Source organism: Pipistrellus hanaki, assembly GCF_964339955.1.
Source record: "Pipistrellus hanaki genome assembly, chromosome: 6".
Taxonomy (NCBI): Eukaryota; Metazoa; Chordata; class Mammalia; order Chiroptera; family Vespertilionidae; genus Pipistrellus; species Pipistrellus hanaki.
Window position 1 is genome coordinate 53,990,614 of NC_140508.1, and position 22,354 is coordinate 54,012,967.

At 37.1% G+C, this 22,354-nt stretch overlaps 1 protein-coding gene across 3 annotated transcripts in view; it reads right to left on the reverse strand.

The window, feature by feature from the left end:
• The window catches only part of RBBP8 (RB binding protein 8, endonuclease), a 59,789-nt gene extending 37,646 nt beyond the window's left edge, over nucleotides 1–22,143 (reverse strand). The window contains exons 1-4 of one of the 3 annotated variants that reach the window (XM_084888044.1): nucleotides 21,898–22,143; nucleotides 19,033–19,241; nucleotides 7,311–7,353; nucleotides 2,944–3,039 (exon numbers count right to left, since the gene is read on the reverse strand). In XM_084888044.1, coding sequence (XP_084744170.1) covers nucleotides 2,944–3,039; nucleotides 7,311–7,353; nucleotides 19,033–19,141 — 248 coding nt within the window. In that variant the 5' untranslated portion in view covers nucleotides 19,142–19,241; nucleotides 21,898–22,143. Of the gene's footprint in view, nucleotides 1–2,943; nucleotides 3,040–7,310; nucleotides 7,354–19,032; nucleotides 19,242–21,465; nucleotides 21,576–21,886 lie in introns of those variants that run through there. The other 2 variants (XM_084888046.1, XM_084888045.1) reach the window with 2 other exon arrangements.
• Between the last annotated feature and the right edge of the window lie 211 nt (nucleotides 22,144–22,354).

A 22,354-nucleotide genomic window follows, 5' to 3' on the forward strand; every position in this document is an offset into this window, starting at 1 on the left:
GCAGATGCTCTGACCAGTAGGTTAGCTTGCTGCTGGGGTCTGGCCTATCGGGACTGAGTGAAACAGGCCGAAAACACCCTGGAGTCCTCCTGCAGTCCTTCCCCAACCCCAGTCATGCACTGGTGGGGTCTCTTGGCCTGGTCTTCTCCCTCTAGCAATCTGGGATCCTTTGGGGGATGTTGGAGAATCAGTTTTGGCCCAATCCTGCAGGCTAGGCTGAGGGACCCCACTGGTGCAAAATTCGTGCACTGGGCCTCTAGTTAAATATAAAGCACATAGCAGAATTTAACCTAGTCTAGGAAGTCAGAGGTCTCCCAAAGAATATAATGTTTAAATTCAAATCTATGAGAAAGACAGCAAGACAAAAGAGAATATTTGGTTCAGTATTTGAAAAATAGTTTCAGAAACACAAATCCTCTGATTATGAGTACCAATTTTCCCTTTTTATGACAGGTGAAACAGGAGCTTCTCATGACTGCCAAAAATGCTTTTAAAAACATTAAAATCTACTGGACAACTATGGTTTAACTGCTTTGTTCAGATTTTTTTTTTTTTTTTTTTTAAAGAAAATGCCTTCTACCTACTTTTCTAGCACAGTGACTGTTACTTAGATTTAGTGAAATACTTTGGTTCCGTAAAGAAAAGTTGGTAAATGTAATAATAGTAGTGGTAAAACATAAACGAGCCACACAAAAATTAGACCTTTTTATTATCTAATTTAACTTTATTGGGTAATTTCCTTTCATCTAAACATCTCACTATGTTTTTACAACATTAGCATAAGAATCTCTTCATCTTATGAAGAGTAGATGGCAAGTTTCAGAATTATTTAGAAGTTTTAACAAAATACATGTTCCTTTTAAAAAATATATATATATATTTATTGATTTTTTTATAGAAAGAAAGGGAGAGAGAGAGAGAGTTAGAAACATCGATGAGAAGCCGAGACAGGTTTGGCTCAATGGATAGAGCGTCGGCTTGGGGACTGAAGGGTCCCGGGTTCAATTCCGGTCAAGGGCATGTACCTTGGTTGCGGGCATATCCCCAGTAGGGGGTGTGCAAGAGGCAGCTGATCGATGACTCTCTCTCATCGATGTTTCTAGCTCTCTATCTCTCTCCCTTCCTCTCTGTACAAAATCAATAAAATATATTAAAAAAAAAAAAAAGAAAAAGAAAAAAAAGAAACATTGATGACAGAGAAACATCAATCAGCTGCCTCCTGCACACCCCCTACTGGGGATGTGCCCACAACTAAGATATATGCCCTTGACTGGAATCGAACCTGGGACCCTTGAGTCTGCAGGCTGACTCTCTATCCACTGAGCCAAACCAGTCAAGGCATGTGTTGCCTTTTTAAGGTCTCAGATAAACATTGTTTTATAAACTTAAAAAGTTTGCTCTAGACATTATTCTTACATGATATAAAACTAAAATGAAATTTTATAAGGCAGAATTTTACCAAATGTTACCTATGTAGACATTTAAAGGTAGTATTCAATTAGTAGCAATATAAAAATAAAATAATAAAAAAAACAGCTTCCTAGAAAAAAGACTAGATAGTAGACAATGGGGAAAACTATTTCAGAGTATGTGTCTTGGTAACTTTAGGTCAAGCACAAATACTGTGAGATAACCAGCTAAAGTGTAATTCATTTACTCATTTATAAAATTAAGACAGCATACCAACAAGACATCATGAAACCATAGAAACTCTTTCCCAGCTCAGTTTCCTCACATGTAAAATGGATCTACCATCCATCTTATAGCGTTAATGTGAAGATTAAGTGCTGGGCCCAAAGTGGGCCTTCAATACAAATCAATTCCTTCCTAAAACAATAATGGGCAGATCTAGGTCATTCTTGTTTTAATTATATGAGGCTTCATGATACAAGGAATAAATCTTAAAGAAAGCCCAAAAGAAAATTTCAGATTTGTATTTGAAGGAGAGAAAAGGCATATATATATAAAAAAATGAACTACGCTCTTTGTCCCACCCCCTACTCCCACCACCAAATTAATACCACATAATGAATTATAGGTCCACCTAACTTAAGAACCTAAAGGTGAAGTGAATGAAAGGCAAGAGAACATTTAGGATAAGAAACAGCAGAGAAGGAGGATATCCACAGGAAATTAGTGACCATAGATAAAAAATAGAAAAGAATCTAGTTAAAAAAAACCCTGCAGAATAGCTCTGGCCAGGCAGCTCAGTTGGTTAGAGCATGATCCTGATAAGTCAAGATTGCTTGTTCAATCCCCTGTCAGGGCGCATACAAAAATCAACCAATGAATACGTAAGTAAGTGGAACAACATATCAATGTTTTTCTCTCTTTCCCAATCACTAAATAAAAATTTAAAAAAATGCAGAATAATATATATATATATATATATTTTCCTCTCCCTGGGTACAATACTCTCCCCACATTTCCACATGTTCACCAATCCAGAAACTCCACAAATAAGATAATTTTCACAATTAAATATATTAACTGAATAAGAAAGTAATTTATAAAATACTTCAGTGGGAAAGGTAGGGACATTCATCTACTGACATTTTTCTCAGAATGGGCCTGGAAAAGAAAAATTTAGTTAAGAAGAAATTCAAAGAATTTCAGAATTCAAAGAATTCAAAGAATAACAGAACTGGAAATTCAAAGAATAACAGAACTGGAAGCCCAAACTCGAAATCATAAAGTGAAGAAAAGATCAGAAGATACTAGAAAGAATTGCTGTAATTAGTGAACACAACAAGCACTGCAAGAGTATATCCTTAATTTCAAACTATTCATCCAAAGTTGACATAAGGTTGGGGGGAAAAAATCACTTTCGGACCTAGGGCTGAATACAAATTAAAACCATTGTACTTTCTATTAAGGGGGGGGTGGGGTGGGGAGGGGGGGGAAATCACCTCTTACTCAAGAAGACCCAAGAACCAGACTCACCGATCTTCTAAAACTTTAATGGTTTCATGAAGAACTTTCTGTTGTTCTCTCAGTTGCTGATTTTTGGTGAAGAATTCTTCAAGTCTTTGTGCATCTCTAAAAGTCAAGAAATAAATTGTCAGTCTTTTTTTTTTTTAAGGAAAAATATCCTAACAGGATTATTCTGTCATAAGAACTCCGAAGTATGGTCTCACCACTTACATATATCAGGAATTTGCTGTACCAAAACAAATACAGTGGAATCTCTGTTCTCAAACTTAGTTCAGTCCAGAAGGCTGTTCGAAAAGCAATTTGTTTGAAAACAGAATTATTTTTTCCCATTAGAAATGATGTAAATTGAATTAATTCGTTCCAGACCCCCAAATGATTCCGTTTTAACCTTTCTTATATACAGTACATGTCTAAAGTACTGTTTAATCTATAAATAAATATTACTTTTCTTAAATTTATCAAACCACACCCTACTGACCTTAAAGGAATCACTTTCAGCACTCCTTCCAGGGGAGTCTCAGAAAACCAGCATGCAAATATCTTAGACATCTTTGCTTTTCCACACATCAATGCCTTGGAAATGCTATCACGGGCTAACTGCTTTGCTTTTATCCAAACCAACAACAGTTTTTCTATTTCTTCATTTACCTGGGATCATTGTTTCTTTCACACCCTAAGCAACATTAGCGCTTAGTAGCCTCTTTATGTTTTCAAATTTCACCAGCAACAAAAGCAAAAAGATGTAAACTATCATTTTCTCCTTTGTGGCCTGAGAAGTGCTTTTTGTCACATTGATGTATCAGCATGGAAAGGTTATCTAGTTGAGAACTGAAGCTTGATCAACAATACAGACATTTTTTACATGAATAACTTGGTCAAAAATGGAATTGGCCCTAGCTAGTTTGGCTTAGTGGATAGAGTCAGCCTGCGGACTGAAGGGTCTCAGGTTTAGTTCTGGTCAAGAGTACGTACCTCGGTTGCAGGCTCCTCCCCGGCCCTGGTCATGTAGAAGGCAACCAATTGATGTGTTTTCTTCACATCAATGTTTTCCTCTGTCTTTCTCTCTCTTCCACTCTCTCGAAAAAAAAAATTAATGGAAAAATATTCTTGGGTGAGGCTTAAAAAAAAGAAAAAAAGAATGAAATTGTTCAAGATGGGAGACATTCGAGAACTGAGGTTTGACTGTATCTTTAAAGGTTAAGGTTTGAATATCTTGTTAATCAGAGTTCAAATTATAATAGAATTTGCTCTGCAGTATTTTTTATACTACAGAAGTATTATGCCTAAGTACCAGGCATTCATTATACAATGATGGAACATAGATGGAGTGGATTGTAATGCCACCAGATTCCATATTGTCAAAATACAAAAAAAATAAATAAAAATAAAAAATGTACACTTATCTATTTTTATTATTTTGTCTACATTTGTTAATATAATCATGTCTCTATCCCTGTTATGGGGGATTTATACCTTCGATTTTATTAATTTCTGTGTTGCTTAAATTTCTACCTGGTATTATTTTTAAGCCGAGGCTTACTGTTGAGTGGAACCTGATTCCTAAATCTGAATCTTAGCTCTGTCATTTACTAGCTATGTGTCCTGGTGCAAGTAACCTACACTCTCTGTGTATATTGCATGCAGAACAGTGCTGGTACATAGTAAATTCTATTTAAGTTGTTTATCATTATGATTTTATTTTATTTTATTTTATTTTTTTAATTGTTTAAAGTATTACATATAGTAGTACACATATCCCCATTGACCTTCCCCCAGCTTCCCCTACCCCCTGTTGCATGACCTCATCCCTCTGCCCCTTCCACCCTGCCAGTGTCTTGTGTCCATTGGTGTGCTTATATGCATGCATACAAGTCCTTTGGCTAATTTCTCCCCCCCCCCCCCCCCTCCACCTCCCCAAAGCTCCCCAGCCTTCCCACTGTAATTTGACAGTCTGTGTGGTGCTTTACTGCATCTGTATCTATCATTTCCACTTTGCTGAATGTTGGTCAATGCTGTTATCAGACTTCTCAGAGCCATCCTAGCTGAAAATCTCCCCTGTACTCTGGGGTCTTTGCCAGGTTTTGAATCCTGTGTCCCATGAAAAAAGTTCCTTCAAGTCAATGAATTCTTGCTTACTCAACCCAGTCTTATATTCTGGAATCTTTCATCAAGCACTCTTGAAGTCCAATCCCAGGGTTACTCCCTGGCTCCCACTGTTACATGCAGCTAATTCCTACAACTTCTTGGTGTAGAGTCTTTTTCTTCTTTTATCAGACCAAGCAGGTCTTCAGCTGAGTAGCCAAGAGTGAAGGAGGGTGTTAGATGGACTCTGATGGCTGTCTTGATGTAAGCCATGGGTTGTGAAAGATTTCACAGAGAAAGGTGAGCAGAAAAGGGCCTATTCACTTTCCAATGGAGGAAAGGGGTCGAGAGCTAACAGCTCTATCGCTGTGAGGGACTGAGCTTAAAGGTTAAGATGAGGTCTTTGGGGGCGGAGCCGGCATCATTGGATGTACAGTATACTCTGTTCCTTGGGCAGGATGTTGCTATATTTAATAGACTTAAAGCTGGGTGGAGTGATAGGTGGAAGTTTACTGTGGGTTAAGTAAAAGATCTGTGGTCTTAGATGGGTATTGGGTTAGGGTCTGTCAGAGAGGGCATCTCCTCAGGTGGCAGCTGTTTCTTTGTCAAGACTGGCCTCTGCAGCATTTTATTTTTTTTCTAAGTATTTTTTTGTTTTGTTTAAAGTATTACACATAGTAGTAGTACAGTACATATATCTCCCCCACCACTGACCTTCCCTCAGCCTCCCCTACCCCCTGTCGCATGCCCTCATCCCCCCCCCCTCCCCCCGCCAGGGTCTTGGTCCATTGGTGTGCTTATATTGCATGCATACAAGTCCTTTGGTTGATCTCTTTCTCCCCTTCCCAACACTCGCCAGCCTTCCCGCTGTAATTTGACAGTCTGTTTGATGCTTTACTGCCTCTGTATCAATCTTTTTGTTCATCAGGTTATAATGTTCTTTATTTTCCATAAATGAGTGAGATCATGTGGTATTTTTCTTTCATTGCCTGGCTTATTTCACTTAACATAATGCTCTCCAGGTCCATGCAGGGAGGGGCAGGGGCATATAGGAGATAGGAGGCAACCCATTGATCTTTCACTATCACATTGATGTCTCCCCCACCCCTCAAAATCAATTTAAAAAACTCAAAAAAATTTTAAAAATATTTAAGATAAGAACATATATACACTTTCAACAATGCAAAACATTTTAAAGTGTCACTAAGGAGAATCATAAAATTATTCTTCAAAAGAACTGTTTAAAAAATTTATGATTTTATGTTTTTTAATCTAAATCATCTTCTAACATGACTTTCTAGGTATAAAGAAAACTGCAATTTTCATTTTCAGATTATAATGGCAAAAACAACTAGGTGTGTTTGATGGGTGCGTGGCAAACTCTAGCTTTTGGCTACAGCCTTGGAAGCTTTAGGAATATGAAGTAACTGAGACCCACTGGTATATACCATAAAGCAAATGCAATATCATTCACAATGACATTCATTTTGTTATTAAGGGATAATATTCTACTATATGCCTGTTTCAGGTTCCTGAATGTGGAAGCTCTATAGAACCGTGAGTAAAAATCTGCTCTTGACTTAGATAATCAGATCTGATTCTGGGCTTAACAACCAAAACAATTCAGAACCACTGGTAATTTTGAACCAATTAAAAGGAATGTAAAATATTTAGTTCCCATTTCTTTTAATATATTTTTATTGATTTCTAAAAGGAAGAGAGAGGGAGAGGGAGAGAGAGAAACATCAATAATGAGAGTCATTGACTGGTTGCCTCCTGCATGCTCTACACTGGGATTGAGCCCGAAACCCCGACATATGCCCTTGACTGGAATCGAACCTAGGACCCTTCAGTCCGCAGGCTGATTGATGCTCTATCCACTGAGCAGAACCAGCTAGGGCTAGTTCCCATTTCTTACATGAGCTTAGAAATCCCAGAACTATTCTGTTTCCCTTCCTGTAGTATTTCAAATTCCAGGTGTTAATCACAGTTGACAAAAGAATGCTGTTGACAGATCAAAATGAGTTTACAGATAGTTTCCCATCTTAATAAATATTTAATGGAAAAAAGATTATATACCAAAATTGTATTAAAATATAAATATATGAAAATATTAACTAAGACTACACTAAAAATCAAGTTATACTTTTTACTTTGGAAGTTTAAAAAACTTGCTGTCAACTAGTCACACTAAGCAAATCTAATTTCCTTATAAATAGGGCACTGAGGTCAAACAGGACATCAGTATCAATTACTTTATAAATAAGACTTTAGTGTTATATGTTGATACTTACAAAATTCGTTCCTTTTTCAGTTTGGTTACTTTTACTTGTAAACCTGAAAAATAAAATGGGGAAAAACATATTGTTTTATTTATATAGTTTACCATTTCTAAAGCAGTTAATCTAAAAAATTTTACGAGTCGAATGCTACACTAAGTAAGTCACTTGAGACTGGGCTCTGAATAATGAGCCAGGTCCCATTAGTTTGAAGAGAGTTATTTCCCTTACTTACATTATACCCCGAGGTCACAAAAGTATACAAGTAACATTATTGCTTTTAGTCTACTATATGATAGTCAACTAGAAGGAAATTTTCTTCACCTAATGTGAGTTATTTGCTTTTTAAGCATGTAATTAGATGTTCAATATAAATGAAGGTCTATGTTCTGACACAGCCTATGTATTTGCTCACAGAAATAGTGCTTATATAGGCTCAGGTCTTCTGGGATTAAAATAGATTGTGGCAGGAAGTCCTGGACTAGAAGCCAAGTTGTTTGTGAGAAGTGCTTAACGAAGGGCACTAGTTTCTAACTCAAGATATGTTACATCTATTTTTAATTTTAATTGAGTCTGACACAAAACAAGAGAAAACCACTGCATATAGAAATTGGATAGTTACTGTGAAGGAAGCAGGCTGTGGGCATTGAAACTGTAAGGAATATATAGGCAAAATAGAGTGACATTTCAAAATTTTAGAAATAATAATTAAAAGGAGAAAAACAGCCATTAAGTGAACATAAAAAATACCCAACATCACTAGCAACTAAGTATAATCCAAACCAAAACAAATTACTTAGCAAAATTATAATACCCAAGGTTGATAAAAGCATTGTAAAACCACACTACCATACTTTGCTAGAGATATTATAAATTGACACAATTCTTTTGGAAAGCAGTTTAGCAATATGTAGCAGGACTTTAAAAAAAAAATCAGTATCTTACATATTGGATTCTAACCTAAGAATATAATACAAATTATAGAGAAAATCATAGTCATAAAGAAGAGTAGCCCTCACTGGTTTGGCTCAGTGGATAAAGGGCTGGCCCACAAACTGAAGGGCCCCACGTTTGATTCTGGTCAAGAGCATGTACCTCCGTTGTGGGCTTCATCCAAGACCTGGTCAGGGTGTGTATGGGTGGCAACCAAAAATGTGTCTCTCTCGCATAGATGTTTTTCTGTCTCTCCTCTCCCTCCCACTCTCCCTAAAAATCAATAAAAAAATATCCTCAGGTGAGGATTAACAAAAACAATAACTATAATTTATAGCAATATAAAATGCTTCAAATAGGAATATGTTTAGGTAAAATATGGTATACCACTTAATGAAATAATATACAGCTATTAAAATTAAATAAAAATATTAATTATATTTAGCAACACTAAACTGTTTGGCTTTTCTGTGCAATGTGATTATCAGAAAAAGGGAAAAGCTTCTGTGTGTACTTTCTCTGATACCTAAATCAATCTATTTACTCTTTTATAATTTTGCCAATTGTGGATATTTTTTTGCTTTTAAAAACAATGCTTACAAAGTTTAAAAAGTCTATCTCTACTCAAGAATTTATTTTACCTGGGGCAGAGTTAGTTTCCAATAAATAGTTATTTAGTTGACTGATTTAGAAAAAAGTAAAGTTTACTATTTGTCTTTGGTAGTTTATGGATTCTAGTGTTAAACATTTAGAAAAGTTTTCCATATAATGTGTATAGAAACATTTATAAATTTGTCATGTCTAAGAACAAGATTTTTCATTACCTGTTTAATTTTATTATTGTTTGAACCACATAATTTAATACAAATAAAAGTTTTAAAAATACACCTAAATATTTCCCTACCATTTCTCCTTCCATGGTGCTGACTAGGGATGGAGTTAAAAGTCCAAAGATACTGATATGGACATCACCTCTTCTTATCAACCCAAGTGAAATGTTATCATGCCAGGAAAACCAGATATTATGGGGGGGGAAACAGATACTCTGGAGAACTTTTTTTGCATTATACTTTTGTCCTATTAATTTCACCTCTAGGAAATATCCATCTGCTATTGATACATTTTATCCTCATTTCTATGGCATATAATTTGAATAAATAAAATGTTATGAATAAACTTATAATCAAATGTTCACAGCAATTTCAGTCATAATAGCCAAACACAAGAAACATCCCAAATGTCCTTGAATGCACGAGTTGTTTAAAACAAACAAAAAAACAAACAAAATCCAAAACTGTGGTGCAACCTTGTACAACTTAGCAATAAAAAGGAATGAAGTGTTTAAATATGCAACAACCTGGATGGATCACAAGAAAATTATGGCAAGTAATACATAAAAGTCCATCTCAAAAGGTACATCCTATATTATTCCACTTATATAATATTCTTAAAATGACAAAATGATAGAAATGGAGAACAGATTATGGTGGCCAGAAGTTGGAAGTATAGTACCGTGTTCCCCTGAAAATAAGACATCCTTCGAAAATAAGACCTAGCACATGGAAAGATAAGACATCCCCTGAAAATAAGACCTAGCACAACTTTGGGAGAAAAAATTAATTAATATACGACACTGTCTTATTTTCGGGAAAACAAAGTGCTAGGAACTTAAAAGGGTGGCATGAGGATAGTCACAAGAATCTATACATGTGATTAAATTGCATAGAACTAAATACACACTAACACACACATGTAGGTGCAGTAAAATTGATGGAATCTGAAAAAGATTGGCAGATTGTATCAATGTCAATTTCTTGGTTGTGATATTGCATTACAGTTATACAAGATGCTAACATTGGGAGAAACTGGGTAAAGGGTATATTTCTTAAAAACATATTTTTATTGGCCCTAGCTGGTTTGGCTCAGTGGACAGAGCATTGGCCTGCAGACTGAAGGGTCCTGGGTTCGATTCCAGTCAAGGGCATGTGCCTGGGTTGTGGGCTCCATCCCCACTGTGGGGGATGAGGGGGTGAGGGGAGTGTACAGGAAGCAGCCAATCAATGATTCTCTCATTATTAATGTTTCCATCTCTCTCTCCTTCTTCCTTCCTTTCAGAAATCAATTTTTTAAAATGTTAAAAAAATATCTGTATTGATTTCAGAGAGGAAGGGAGAGGGAGAGAGAAAGATAGAAATATAAATGATGAGAGAGAAACATTGATCAGCTGCCTCCTATATGCCCTCCACTCCCCTGTGGGGATCAAACTCACAACCCAGACATGCGCCCTGACCAGGAATGTGATCTCCTGGTACATAGGTTGATGCTCAACCACTGAGCTATATTGGCCAGGCTGTATTGTTTCTTACAATTACATGTAAATCTATAAAGAGCTAAAAAATTATGAAAAATAATTGTCCTAAGTGAGTTGGAACATTGTTAAAATAGACATAGTAAAGGGGAAAAATTTTAAGAATGTTAAAGAAAACTGGTGTGATCATTTATTATGATTATTATTTTTATTTTTAAAAAATTTCTATCTGGCTGTCAAGTTCCCAGCTTGAGAAGCTTCTTTCTTTATCAGGTAATGATGAAAAACTCTTGAGACCTTGAAAGTACTTAGCAAAACATCACATCATTCTTGAAGAATTAAGAAAAGGACTTGTGACCCTACTAGGCCAAAGACTACAGTTCTCAGTTTTTAATTCTCTTCTTCCCTTCCCAAAGTATGTGAAAATTTGCTTTTTAACAGATTTTCTTTCCTTTTTTTAATTTTGGCTGACTGCTAAAACTCAGGTCTGCCTTTAGAAGTGAAAAGTGCACCCAAAGATAAAATGAATTCTTGCCAAGAACCATTAAAAAAAGAAACAATAAGATAGAAAATCCATATAAACTTCAAAAGAAAATTCTTAGGAAATATGGAACGACTACTCTTTTATCTTGTAAGCATTCAACACCTGTGAGGCATTTGTTCTGTCATGCAGATCAGCCCTGAAACAGGTTTGTGTGTGTATATGTATGTGTGTGTTTAAATTTTAGCATTTGCTATTCATCAAGTCAATTAGGCATCTACAATTAGAACCCCTATAAAGTGTGCTTTAATCCTGCTCCACACCCATGGGAAGGAATGAGGCTATACAACAATGCAGCTCCTGTATGAACAAGTAGTCTGTTCAACAAAGTATTTGGGATTTTAAGATTGGCAACTTGAGATATCCATTGAGGAAAGAGTACTCAAAAGACTAAGCACTGTGTTACAATTAATCCTACACCCAACTCCTATGTGAATTTTGGAGGAAATGAAAATTAAGAGCCCATTTGTACAGTTATAACACACAAAACAAATTTAAGAAAGAATTTAGAAATGAGGGAAGAATTCCAAATAAAATAATTTTTGTTAATTTTACTTACATTAGTTCTCAATCCAGAGAAAACCATATTTAATGTATGTACTGTCATTTTAAACAAGTTACGGTTTTGAATTATAAACTTAATAACATCTTTCTTGACAAATAGTGGCTTGAAACATATGGCCCAACTGATATTTCTGTAATGCCTAATTATTTCAACTCCAAAGTGAAAATTCTTTATGAGATGCAGTCATATTTAAGGTGTGCTTAGTTTGCTTTTAAGATTTAATTATCTCAAAAAAGTTAAATACATTTTTGTGGATTTTACTGAATTTATGAATGTTGATGCAAATTTAAAAAATAACATATTTGAGAGTTAATGATACTGGTATTCTCTTTTTCTTACCGATAGTATTCTAAATAATGAGAAGGACACTGATGTTATGAACCAAAATTACATGCAATTCCTTTCATTATTAATTTGTGTAGTCTTAATATGAAAATTATCCAAAAATCTTTTTGAAAATTTTGAGGAAATATCTATGAAAATAAAAGGAGAAATCCAAAACTGAATCAAGAAATATTTACCCTGTCATATTAGAACCTCCATACCTTCCCATTTCTTCAAAGGGGCTCCATCCCCAACTCCCCCACTTAATTATTGTTTTTATTTTGCTTTTAAATTTTAATAATATCTATTATTTTGCTTTTAAATAATAAACTTGATATGGGAAGGGTTAAAAAGGCCAAAAAACAAAAACAAAAAAAAGTATCCAAATGAATATTTTATTAAAACTTTTAAAGTTTAAAGAATTCTGAAATTTAAATTAAATTTTATTAAAACAATTCAGAATTCAAAGCATAAAGACTATGTATTATCAACAAGAATTTGTGTGTAACCCTGACACCCACCACCAGCATTTGTCACAAAAGGAACATAGGACATTAGAAGGAACAATTATGAAAGGACACCATTATCCTAAAGATAAAAGATTAAAAAAAACCTCAGTCACAAATATCTCTAGAATTTCCAACAAAAATAGTCTGTTTAGCATATTGCAATTCTTCAATAGAAGGTGAAACACTTTATTATTTCCCAGTTTTAAAAGAAATGCACATAGCTTATTATATTCTTGTGATCAGTGTATGTACTGTCTTGTATATATGTTTTTGCTACCAGTTTATTATGTTTTGGTCAAATGAGAAAAAAGAAAGCTCAAGATACACATGGCAGGTATTCAGATGGATCTAAGTTCCTATGGGTATACTTTCTTGGACACCTAAGTAAAAATTATATATCTCAATTACTGCCATCTATAACATTTTCTTTCTTTTTTTAAACTGACATTAGGTTTAAAAGTAATGAGTCAATTTTGATTCCTATATATACTTCAAAACCTGCAAAGTCCGGACAAGTTCATGTTTGATGTCTTTCAAATAGCCTCTTATACTGGTTTCTCCAAGTGGATCACCTACCTAAAAAAAAAAGTACCCTTCAGGCATGTCTTTGATGTTATCATACAGTTGGAGGATCTAATTTTATATGGAACTATGTGAAACACACTGTCAGAGGACTCTTAAAAAATCTTGCTCTCAGCAAATTTGCCTAGCCCCAACCAAAATGCTTTTAAATAACATACTTAAAAAAAAGTGCTCTTTCAATATCTTTAAAAATGTGTGATTTAAAATGGAAAAAAATACCCTGACCAATATATTTAATGTACCAGAGATTATCTTCTGTCAGCTCAAATATATACCCAACACCTACCATTCAAAAAGCACATAGATATTAATCAAATACCAACAAGTGTTGTATTCTTCCCAAAAGTTTTTCAGTGATATAAACTCACCTGTGAGTGTGAAAACTATTAATAGTTACAAGGAGTACAATTTTTTAAAATTATATACCAGGTAACCTTCGTGCATTTTACATGCTCTATAATCTAATGAATATGGCATATTTTTCTTATCAAACAGCGTATTATTTATTTTCTTGATGTTTCCTCATAAAATAGAAGTCTCCTGCCGAAACCAGTTTGGCTCAGTGGATAGAGCATCGGCCTGCGGACTAAAAGGTTCCAGGTTCAATTCCGGTCAAGGGCATGTACATTGGTTGCAGGCACATCTCCAGTAGAGGGTGTGCAGAAGGCAGCTGGTTGATGATTCTCTCTCATTGATGTTTCTAGCTATCTCTCCCTCACCCTTCCTCTCTGTGAAAAATCAATAAAATATATTAAAAAAAATAAATAGAAGTCTCTTGAAGGCCCTGAAACACCAAGAAACATGATGAAATCTGATGAACATGTTTTCCCTGTTAAGAGCTTAAAAATAAAACTGGCTCAGTTTTAAGTGGCATGTATCAAAACTCTAAAATGACAATGATGTGCAACATGAAAAATAAGCATGGTTTAGGAAAATAAAAATAATAGCAAAAATAAGCAAGTATAAAACATTATGTACACTAATCACAATATAATAAGCTACATGCATATCTTTTAAAACTAGGAAAGAATAAACAAATGTCATTATATAGAACAGCGACTTATTTTGCCTTTCTCAACTTTCTACAACGTTTTCTAAAAATAGAAAATTTAAAGTAAATAGTAGTAGAGTATTTCTGAGTTTTAGACAGATATATAATTTTGATATTTTCATACATTTGGGAACTTTAAAAAACTGATACTTAAGAAAATGTTTCATTGATTCAGTTATAAAGTATGCAATTCATTCACATACCATTTACTGATTTTTAATATGTGCCAACACTTTTACCTAAGGGATGTAAAGATGAGTAAGATAAGGGACTCCGAATAATAAAAATTTAATGATCGTTTTATAACCAGTTATAAAACAACAGAATATAATTATATGAAGGATAAAGAATTCAACCTATGCTTGAAGATAGCAGAATACTAATTCTTCTCTATCAAATGTTTAATAAAAACTCAAGTACACCTGGTCCTATTTAAATTATTTCAAAATACTGCATTTGCTTTACTTCCAGGTCACAAAGAATAAGCTTTATATATAATCTGTAGCTCTTATAATAGCTGCTTGAACTTGAAGCTGTTCATATTGGTAAGCCTACATGCTGAGGTCATAGTATTATACACTAAAAGGAAGATACTGCTGCTCTTTGACATAAGTTGGGAGACATTGTTTATTCCTTCCCAGTTTTATAAAATATACATGTAGCTGATTATATTGTTATCAGTGTTACCAAGACAGTCTTGTAACTGGCTTATTTTTGCTATCATTTCATCATATAATTATAGTCTACAAATATTTTCCTAAAGAAAATGAATACAATGCCTTCAAAACCTACCGTGTCTTCTTCACTATTGTATTCTCAGTAACTGCTACTGAATGAATGACTAAATAGCTGGGAATTGATAGTACAAATCCTTACTGCTTCAGAAAGATAGCAACAGCTAACAGAAACATTGCCTACTATGTGCCAGACATTCTTAAAATGCTTTACATTTATTAAGCTATCCTATACCAGATGTACGGGATACTAATGTGGATTTTTTCAATAGATAGAGTTACACATGTGTTGATATATATGCAATTTAATATGTATGCTATTTTGTTGTATTGATAGCAAGCTTCAAAACTTCCTATGTCAAATTTTCTGAAGGTGTTAACATCCTAAATATTTTTACACTTAAAAATGTCAAATTTTGTACCAAAAAAAGAGAATTTGTGGGCAGTTTTAATTCATTATTTTGAAGTGCTGCTGAAGGTTATCGTATAGTTTGGGAAGCTTATGGTGAACATGTTCCATTTCCAGATACTTGTGAACACTGGTTTAAATGCTTTAAAGTGATGATTTCGATGTGAAAGATAAAGACCGTCCAGGTCAACCAAAAAAGTTTGAAGACCAACAATTACAAGCATTATTGGATGAAGATGGGTGTCAAACTCAAAAACAACTTGCAGAAAGATTAAACGTTGCTCAGCAAACAATTTCTGATAGTTTACAAGCAATGGGAAAGATTTTAAAGCAAGGAAAATGGATGACACATCAATTGAATGAAAGACAAATGGAAAACCGAAAAGCATTCAGTAAAATGTTGCTTTATCGACATGAAAGTCTTTTTTGCATCCAATTGTGACTGGCAATGAAAAGTGGATTTATTTAGAAAATCCCAAATGCACAAAATCATGGGTAACCATCAATATCGACTGCAAGGCCTAATCGCTGCAGAAAGAAGACAATGCTCTGCATTTTGTGGGTGTGGTATATTATGAGCTTCTAAAACCAGATGAAATCATTAATACTGATTGCTATCGACAACAAATAATCAATTTGAACCATGCCTTGATCGTAAAATGACCAGAAGGGCCAGAAGACATGGCAAAGTAATTTTGCTTCATGATGATGCACCATCACACACTTCAAAACCAGTTAAAGACATGTTAAAAGATTTTGCCTGGGAAGTATTAATCCACCCACTGTATTCACCAGACCTTGCTCCTTCAGATCAATGGCACACACACTTTCTGAGCAGCACTTCAAAACATATGAATAAATGGAAAATTGGGTATCTGAATGGTTTGCCTCAAAATAAGAAAAGTTCTATTGGGACAGTATACACAAATTACCTGAAAGATGGGAGAAATGTATAGCTAGTGATGGACATTACTTTGAATAAAGCACTTTTGATGTTTCTCTTGAAATTATCATGTTTTCTCTGATTACAAAATCTAAATTAACTGGTGCACCTGGTATAATAAAAGGGTAATATGCAAACTGACCCTATGACCACCAGGGGGCAGACACTCAACACAGAAGCTGCCCCCTGGTGGTCAGTGCACTCCCACAGGGGAAGCTCTGCTCAACCACAAGCTGGGCTCCCGCCGCTTAGCAGTGCTAAGGATGTCAGACTGATGGCTTAGGCTCGCTCCTCCCAGGGAGCGGGCCTAAGCCATCAGTCTGACATCTCCTGAGGGCTCTTAGATTGCGAGAGGGTGCAGGCCAGCCCACCTCCTGTCAAGTGCACAAGTTTTTGTGCACTGGGCTTCTAGTACTATCTAATAAAGAGGGAATATGCTAATTGACCCTCATGTCATCACAAAGAGGGCAGCACCCACAGCCAATAAGGAGGGAATATGCTAATTGACTTCCCCACCCTCAAAGATGGCAGTTCCCACAGCCAATAAGGAGGGAATATGCTAATTGACTGCCATGCCTTCAAAAGATGGCGGTGCCCTCAACCACAAGATGGCAGTGCCTGTCCTCTCAGTCCTGCTGGGGCACCTGCCTATGGAGTCCCCCAGTCTCCCACCTGCCCAAGGCTGGCCTGACGCCCAGGCAAGCCTCAGATGGCGGCTGCCCAGTTATCCAGGGCTGGCCCGAGGTGTAGGCAAACCTTGTATGGCAGCAACTGCCCAGGGCTGCCCAAGGCTCAGGTAATAAGGGTCGGCCAAGGCCTGCGCTGCTGGCAGTAGCAACAGCAGAGGTGTGATGGGGTGTTGCCTTCCCCTGATTACTGGGTAGGCTCCTGCCCCTGAGGGCTCCCAGACTGTGAGAGGGGGCAGGCCAGGCTTGAGGGAACCCCCCTCCGGTGCATGAATTTTCATGCACCCGGCCTCTAGTTTAATATAATGAGGTAGATATTATTAGTATCTTTATTTTATAGATAAGGAACATGAGGCACTATAAAGTTAAGTACTTGCACAAGGTCACCACCTCTATTCAAGTGGTGGATACGACTTTCGAATATTGGTAGTCTAGATCAGTGGTCAGCAAACTCATTAGTCAATAGAGCCAAATATCAACAATACAATAATTGAAATTTCTTTTTCTTTTTTTTCTTTTTAATATATTTTATTGATTTTTTACAGAGAGGAAGGGAGAGGGATAGAGAGCCAGAAACATCGATGTGAGAGAAACATCGATCAGCTGCCTCTTGCACACCCCCTACTGGGGATGTGCCTGCAACCGAGGTACATGCCCTTGACCAGAATCGAACCTGGGACCCTTGAGTCCGCAGGCCGACGCTCTATTCACTGAGCCAAAACCGGTTTTGGCTTGAAATTTCTTTTAAGAGCCAAATTTTTTAAACTTAAACTTCTTCAAAATAGACTCGCCCAGTCCGTGGTATTTTGTGGAAGAGCCACACTCAAGGGACCAAAGAGCTGCAGTTTGCTGACCACGTGTCTAAATGGAAAATTCATGGATTTAACCACTCTATCACATGGCCTCATTCTCAGCTCAGCACTATTCGCATCCCCTTGTAATCAATGAAAGATGAAAGTTTTAGATTTAATCCTAAAGACAAATTATGATGACAAGGCATGATGACAACTTGCCTTCAGCATAGTACATACTAGTTAATTAGACTTAATTCAATTATAAAGCTTGGTCTATCAGTAAATCACCCACTCTCCCCCCAACATATATGCCTGGTTCTTCTTTTATATTCCCAGATAAAATGGTACACTACAAAATCCTTTAAAACTAGGACGTATATGATTCATTCTTATTCATAAGGATTGGCACATAATAAGTGCCCCCCAAAACATTTCTTGAACAATTATCTCCAAGTACACTGGGACTTATAAGAATATTTCTGGGTTAATTTTTCAAAACCCATTAATTAATGAGTTTTTACCAAACTAAATGTATCCTAGGAAAGCTCCAACACAGACCCACATACTATACTTGAGATTCAGGTGGATTATGTTTTAATGGCACTCCAGTGTAATGTTAAAACTACAAAGTAGTATAGAATTAAACCTATGATTGTAAGAAACAAATACAATATGAAGCATTTCCCACACATGACAAAAATGTATTAAAGTTACAGAATTAAATAGGTATATTAAAGCTTAATATCAAACCTTGAGTTTAGCTTCAATAGCACATTCCTTTATATGGAAGACACTTTAACACAATCACTGATATTTATATACTCATTCTGACTACAACTGCTCAATCATCTGCTCACTAATTGCATTTCATATATCTTTTAAGCTCTTATTTCATTACACTGTAATGATCTGTTCGTATGACTCTATTAGACTGCAGGTTCTTTGAAGGCAAACTGTCATTTGCCTTAGTATCTAAGTATTGGTAGCAAATAGATTCCCAAAGATTTCTCAAATGAATTAATTAAGTTTAGAGATTATGTAACTTGGCTGAGAGCATGTAGATTAATTAAATCAGAATTCCAATCCAGGTACTCAGTTAAAAAATTCTATGCTCTTTCCATCATAACATACATATTACTACAAGTAACTATAAATTATGCAAAAGCTACCTACTGTAGTAGTTGTCTGTAGGTGATAAGCTACAACTTAACCATAAAAAATGTATCACAAAAAATTATAATAGTAAAGGTACCTTAAAAATGAGATCTTTGAACTGTTAGACAAAATTAGTTATTATTCGTAGTACTACAGTCTCAGTACAATGCTGTTGTGGTAAATATTGGGAGAAAATATTTTACCTTGTACTTCTTTATCATGACACTCCTTTAGTTTTGTCCAAAGATCCTTAAAGTCATTCGATATCTCTGCAGAACTAGGGCTTCCACAACTGCTTCCAGAGTTGTTCATCTTTGCTTGAATATGCTCCACACTTCTATTTGCCTAATGTCTTTTGACTTTTTCTGTTACATTATATAGGTATGAAGTTGTCTTTGGACAGCTGAAATACCTGAAATGACAGGTCACAACATAAATAAATCTTGCATTTACCTTTATGTAATTTGAGCCCATCCAGTTTTCCTAATTGACTTACACCCAATAATGTTGAGAATTTGGGGGAAAAGGGGTATGAAGAAAGATGATTATGGTGAAAAAAGCCCTGATTTTAGTAATCTGGATTTTAGTTAAGCTAAATTTTCAGGCAAATTTTCTCTTATTCCTCCTAGAATTATTTCCTAGATTATGTTAAACTGAAAGGATACTAATATAGAGATTAATATTTATACACCATTCTAAAAGAATTTGCTTTTTAAACTTTTGAGTTGATATAGAATGCAACAATATATTGAACCAAAAAATGAAAAAAACATTCTAAAATATTCTTGAATTAACCATATACACACATATCTATATACATACAAAGCCACATACATTATAAAGAACAAGAAAGATAATTGACATATTAACACATATGAGTATATGAATAGCTTTCTCATGAGACAGTGAGCAAGAAACAGATACAGCAAAGATCTATGAGTACAGAAACATTTAATAAAAAGGCAACTAGGGTAAAGGTATCTTGTACCTCTCTCAGAGCAATGGTGAAAAAGTTGATTATTTGTATAGCCCTTGAAAAAAGCAACAGGCTATTAAGAAGTTAAAGTGAATTAATAAATATTTTAATGGGCTCTTAAATTGAAACCATTAACTAGCTGCCATTAAGAAAGTAAAATGATTAACAAGACTATTAAACTTCACATCTGGCTTCTTAGTCAATGGCCTACTAACAAGTACCCAAATTAACATGTCTTTTTTTTTTTTTTAAATATATTTTATTGATTTTGTACAGAGAGGAAGGGAGAGAGATAGAGAGTTAGAGACATCGATGAGAGAGTCATCGATCAGCTGCCTCTTGCACACCCCTTACTGGGGATGTGCCCGCAACCAAGGTACATGCCCTTGACCGGAATTGAACCTGGGACCTTTCAGTCCATAGGCCGACGCTCTATCCACTGAGCCAAACTGGTTTCGGCTATTTTTATTAAGTTTTAAAAAACTGTGGCTATACTTTTTTTTTGAAACAATCAGTGAAAAAGGAATATAGGCTGAATTTTTAGGTAATATTAGGGAATTATTTTTAATTTTTTTGGTATGATAATGATGTGGCTATGTTAAAAAGTCCTTTATCTGATAAAAAGACATTTGAGATGTTCTTTGAGATTTGCTTTAAAATACTCCAGATAAAATGAACGAAAAGGATGTTGTGTGGGAAGATGAAACAAGGGCTGCACTTGGATAATAATCAAAGCTGGACAATGGATGGACAATGAGTGTCTCTCTTGTGTACGTTTATTATTTCCACAATTTTTTTTAAAAAAAAAAGTGGGACTGGGGGCATTGCATTAGTACAATTTTATTTCCAAAGACACTTGTATTCTATTTCTTAACCCTAAAAGATAATTCAATGGGCCAATAATACTGTCAATAAAAGCTGTCATTTATTAAATGTTCAACAAAGAATCATGATGTTCTATATTCGGTTTTTATCCTAACATTCAGAACCCCATAAAACAGCTACTATTATTAATTTCATTTTAAAGCTGGAGAAACAGGACTAAGAGATTGACTCCCAGGTGATATTGGTGGGACAAGGCTTTGTCACGGTTGGAACTCAAGTCGTGATGCCAATAACTACAAAATACTGCTCAGGAACCCAAACCAGGTAAATTCATTGTCTCTATTAGATGAACAGTTTAAAACAAAGTAACTTAAATGAATTTAAAATTGAGTAGTATTCATTTAAATCCAATAGTATAAAAAAAAAAGTCCTTTAAGAAATATATTTTCAGAGGCGGTAAAAAAAAGTTATTCCCCTCCACCCCCACAAAAAACAACAACAATTCATCAATAGTAAAGTTGCCAATTTGGCTCACAAAACCATCTCCAACCTATCCTGCATGCCCGGCACCTTTCGTTGGCATCTGTCAGTGAACCGTTGTTCAGTGCACGCTGGTGCGCTCTAAAGTCTCAGACATGTGCCTTTTGCCTCTCAAGTCGCATCCTGGCTCCCAGGGCTGTGGTGACAGAGACATCTCTGTAAGCCACCACGCCGAAGCCACTGGATGAAGCATCTCCTGTCACACCACACGTTCTCTCACACAAGTAAGGGAAGAGCCGCGCCTGGAGCCCCTCAGGAGCCCTAACCTGGACCGGGACTGGAGCGGCGCTCTTACTAGCAAAGCAGAGGTCCCGAAGCTCCCTCCCCGGGAGCCTCCGCTGCCAGCCCCTCCTCACGCGCACGCTCCATAGGCTCCCAGGGTGACTGGCACGCACTGCGCGAGGGGCACCGCCCGCGCGGGGCAGCCGTCTGCGCAGGCGCGGGGCGGGCTCGGCGCGGGGACGCAAGTCCAAAGCTAACGCGGGAGACCCAGCTGCAGCCCGGAGCGCGAGCCTTCCCTCCCTCGCCTCCAGCCGGCCGGAGCCCGGCCGCAGGACTTACTCCTACTCAACCCCAGACCCACACGGCCGTCCCCACGCCGAGGGCCGAATGCCCACGCTCAGCGCGCAGCTCCAGGCCGGAAGTGGCCTCTCCGACCCAGCGCTCCGGGTGGGGGCGGGGAGGGGGGAGAGAAAGGGGTTCCTCCTAAGAGGTACCTCTTACTCACGGCTTCCAGGGTGGCCTCTAGGTTCTCGGAAGCCGGCAGGGGTGCGGGCGCGCTTCCGGGCTGTGAAGAGAAGCCCGCTGGCTTTTCTCCTTTTTCCCCCTCACGAACTTGCGGAACGCGCCGCGGGAAAGCTGGCCCCTCAGGGCAGCCCGCGCCTTCTGAGGGCGGGGCAGGGCCCGCGGGCCGCCGGCCGGGTCGGAGGCGGAGGCGGCCGGACCTGCTCCTCCTAGAGCCCGAGCGACGTCACGCGGGTGTTCCTGGGAGTTCACGCCCCTTCCTCCCGCCTCACAGGCAGGGGCGGCCTTGGGACTCCCGCGAGGAGTGGGGTCTCCCCGGCGGCCCCCGCGGAGGCTGCGGCCGCTGACAGGGACGGAGCCCCCGCGTTGTGTTGCCGCGAGCTGCGGCTCCGAGAGCTGGCGACCGCCGCGGCGCTTTGGGGACGCCCTGGAGGAAGCTC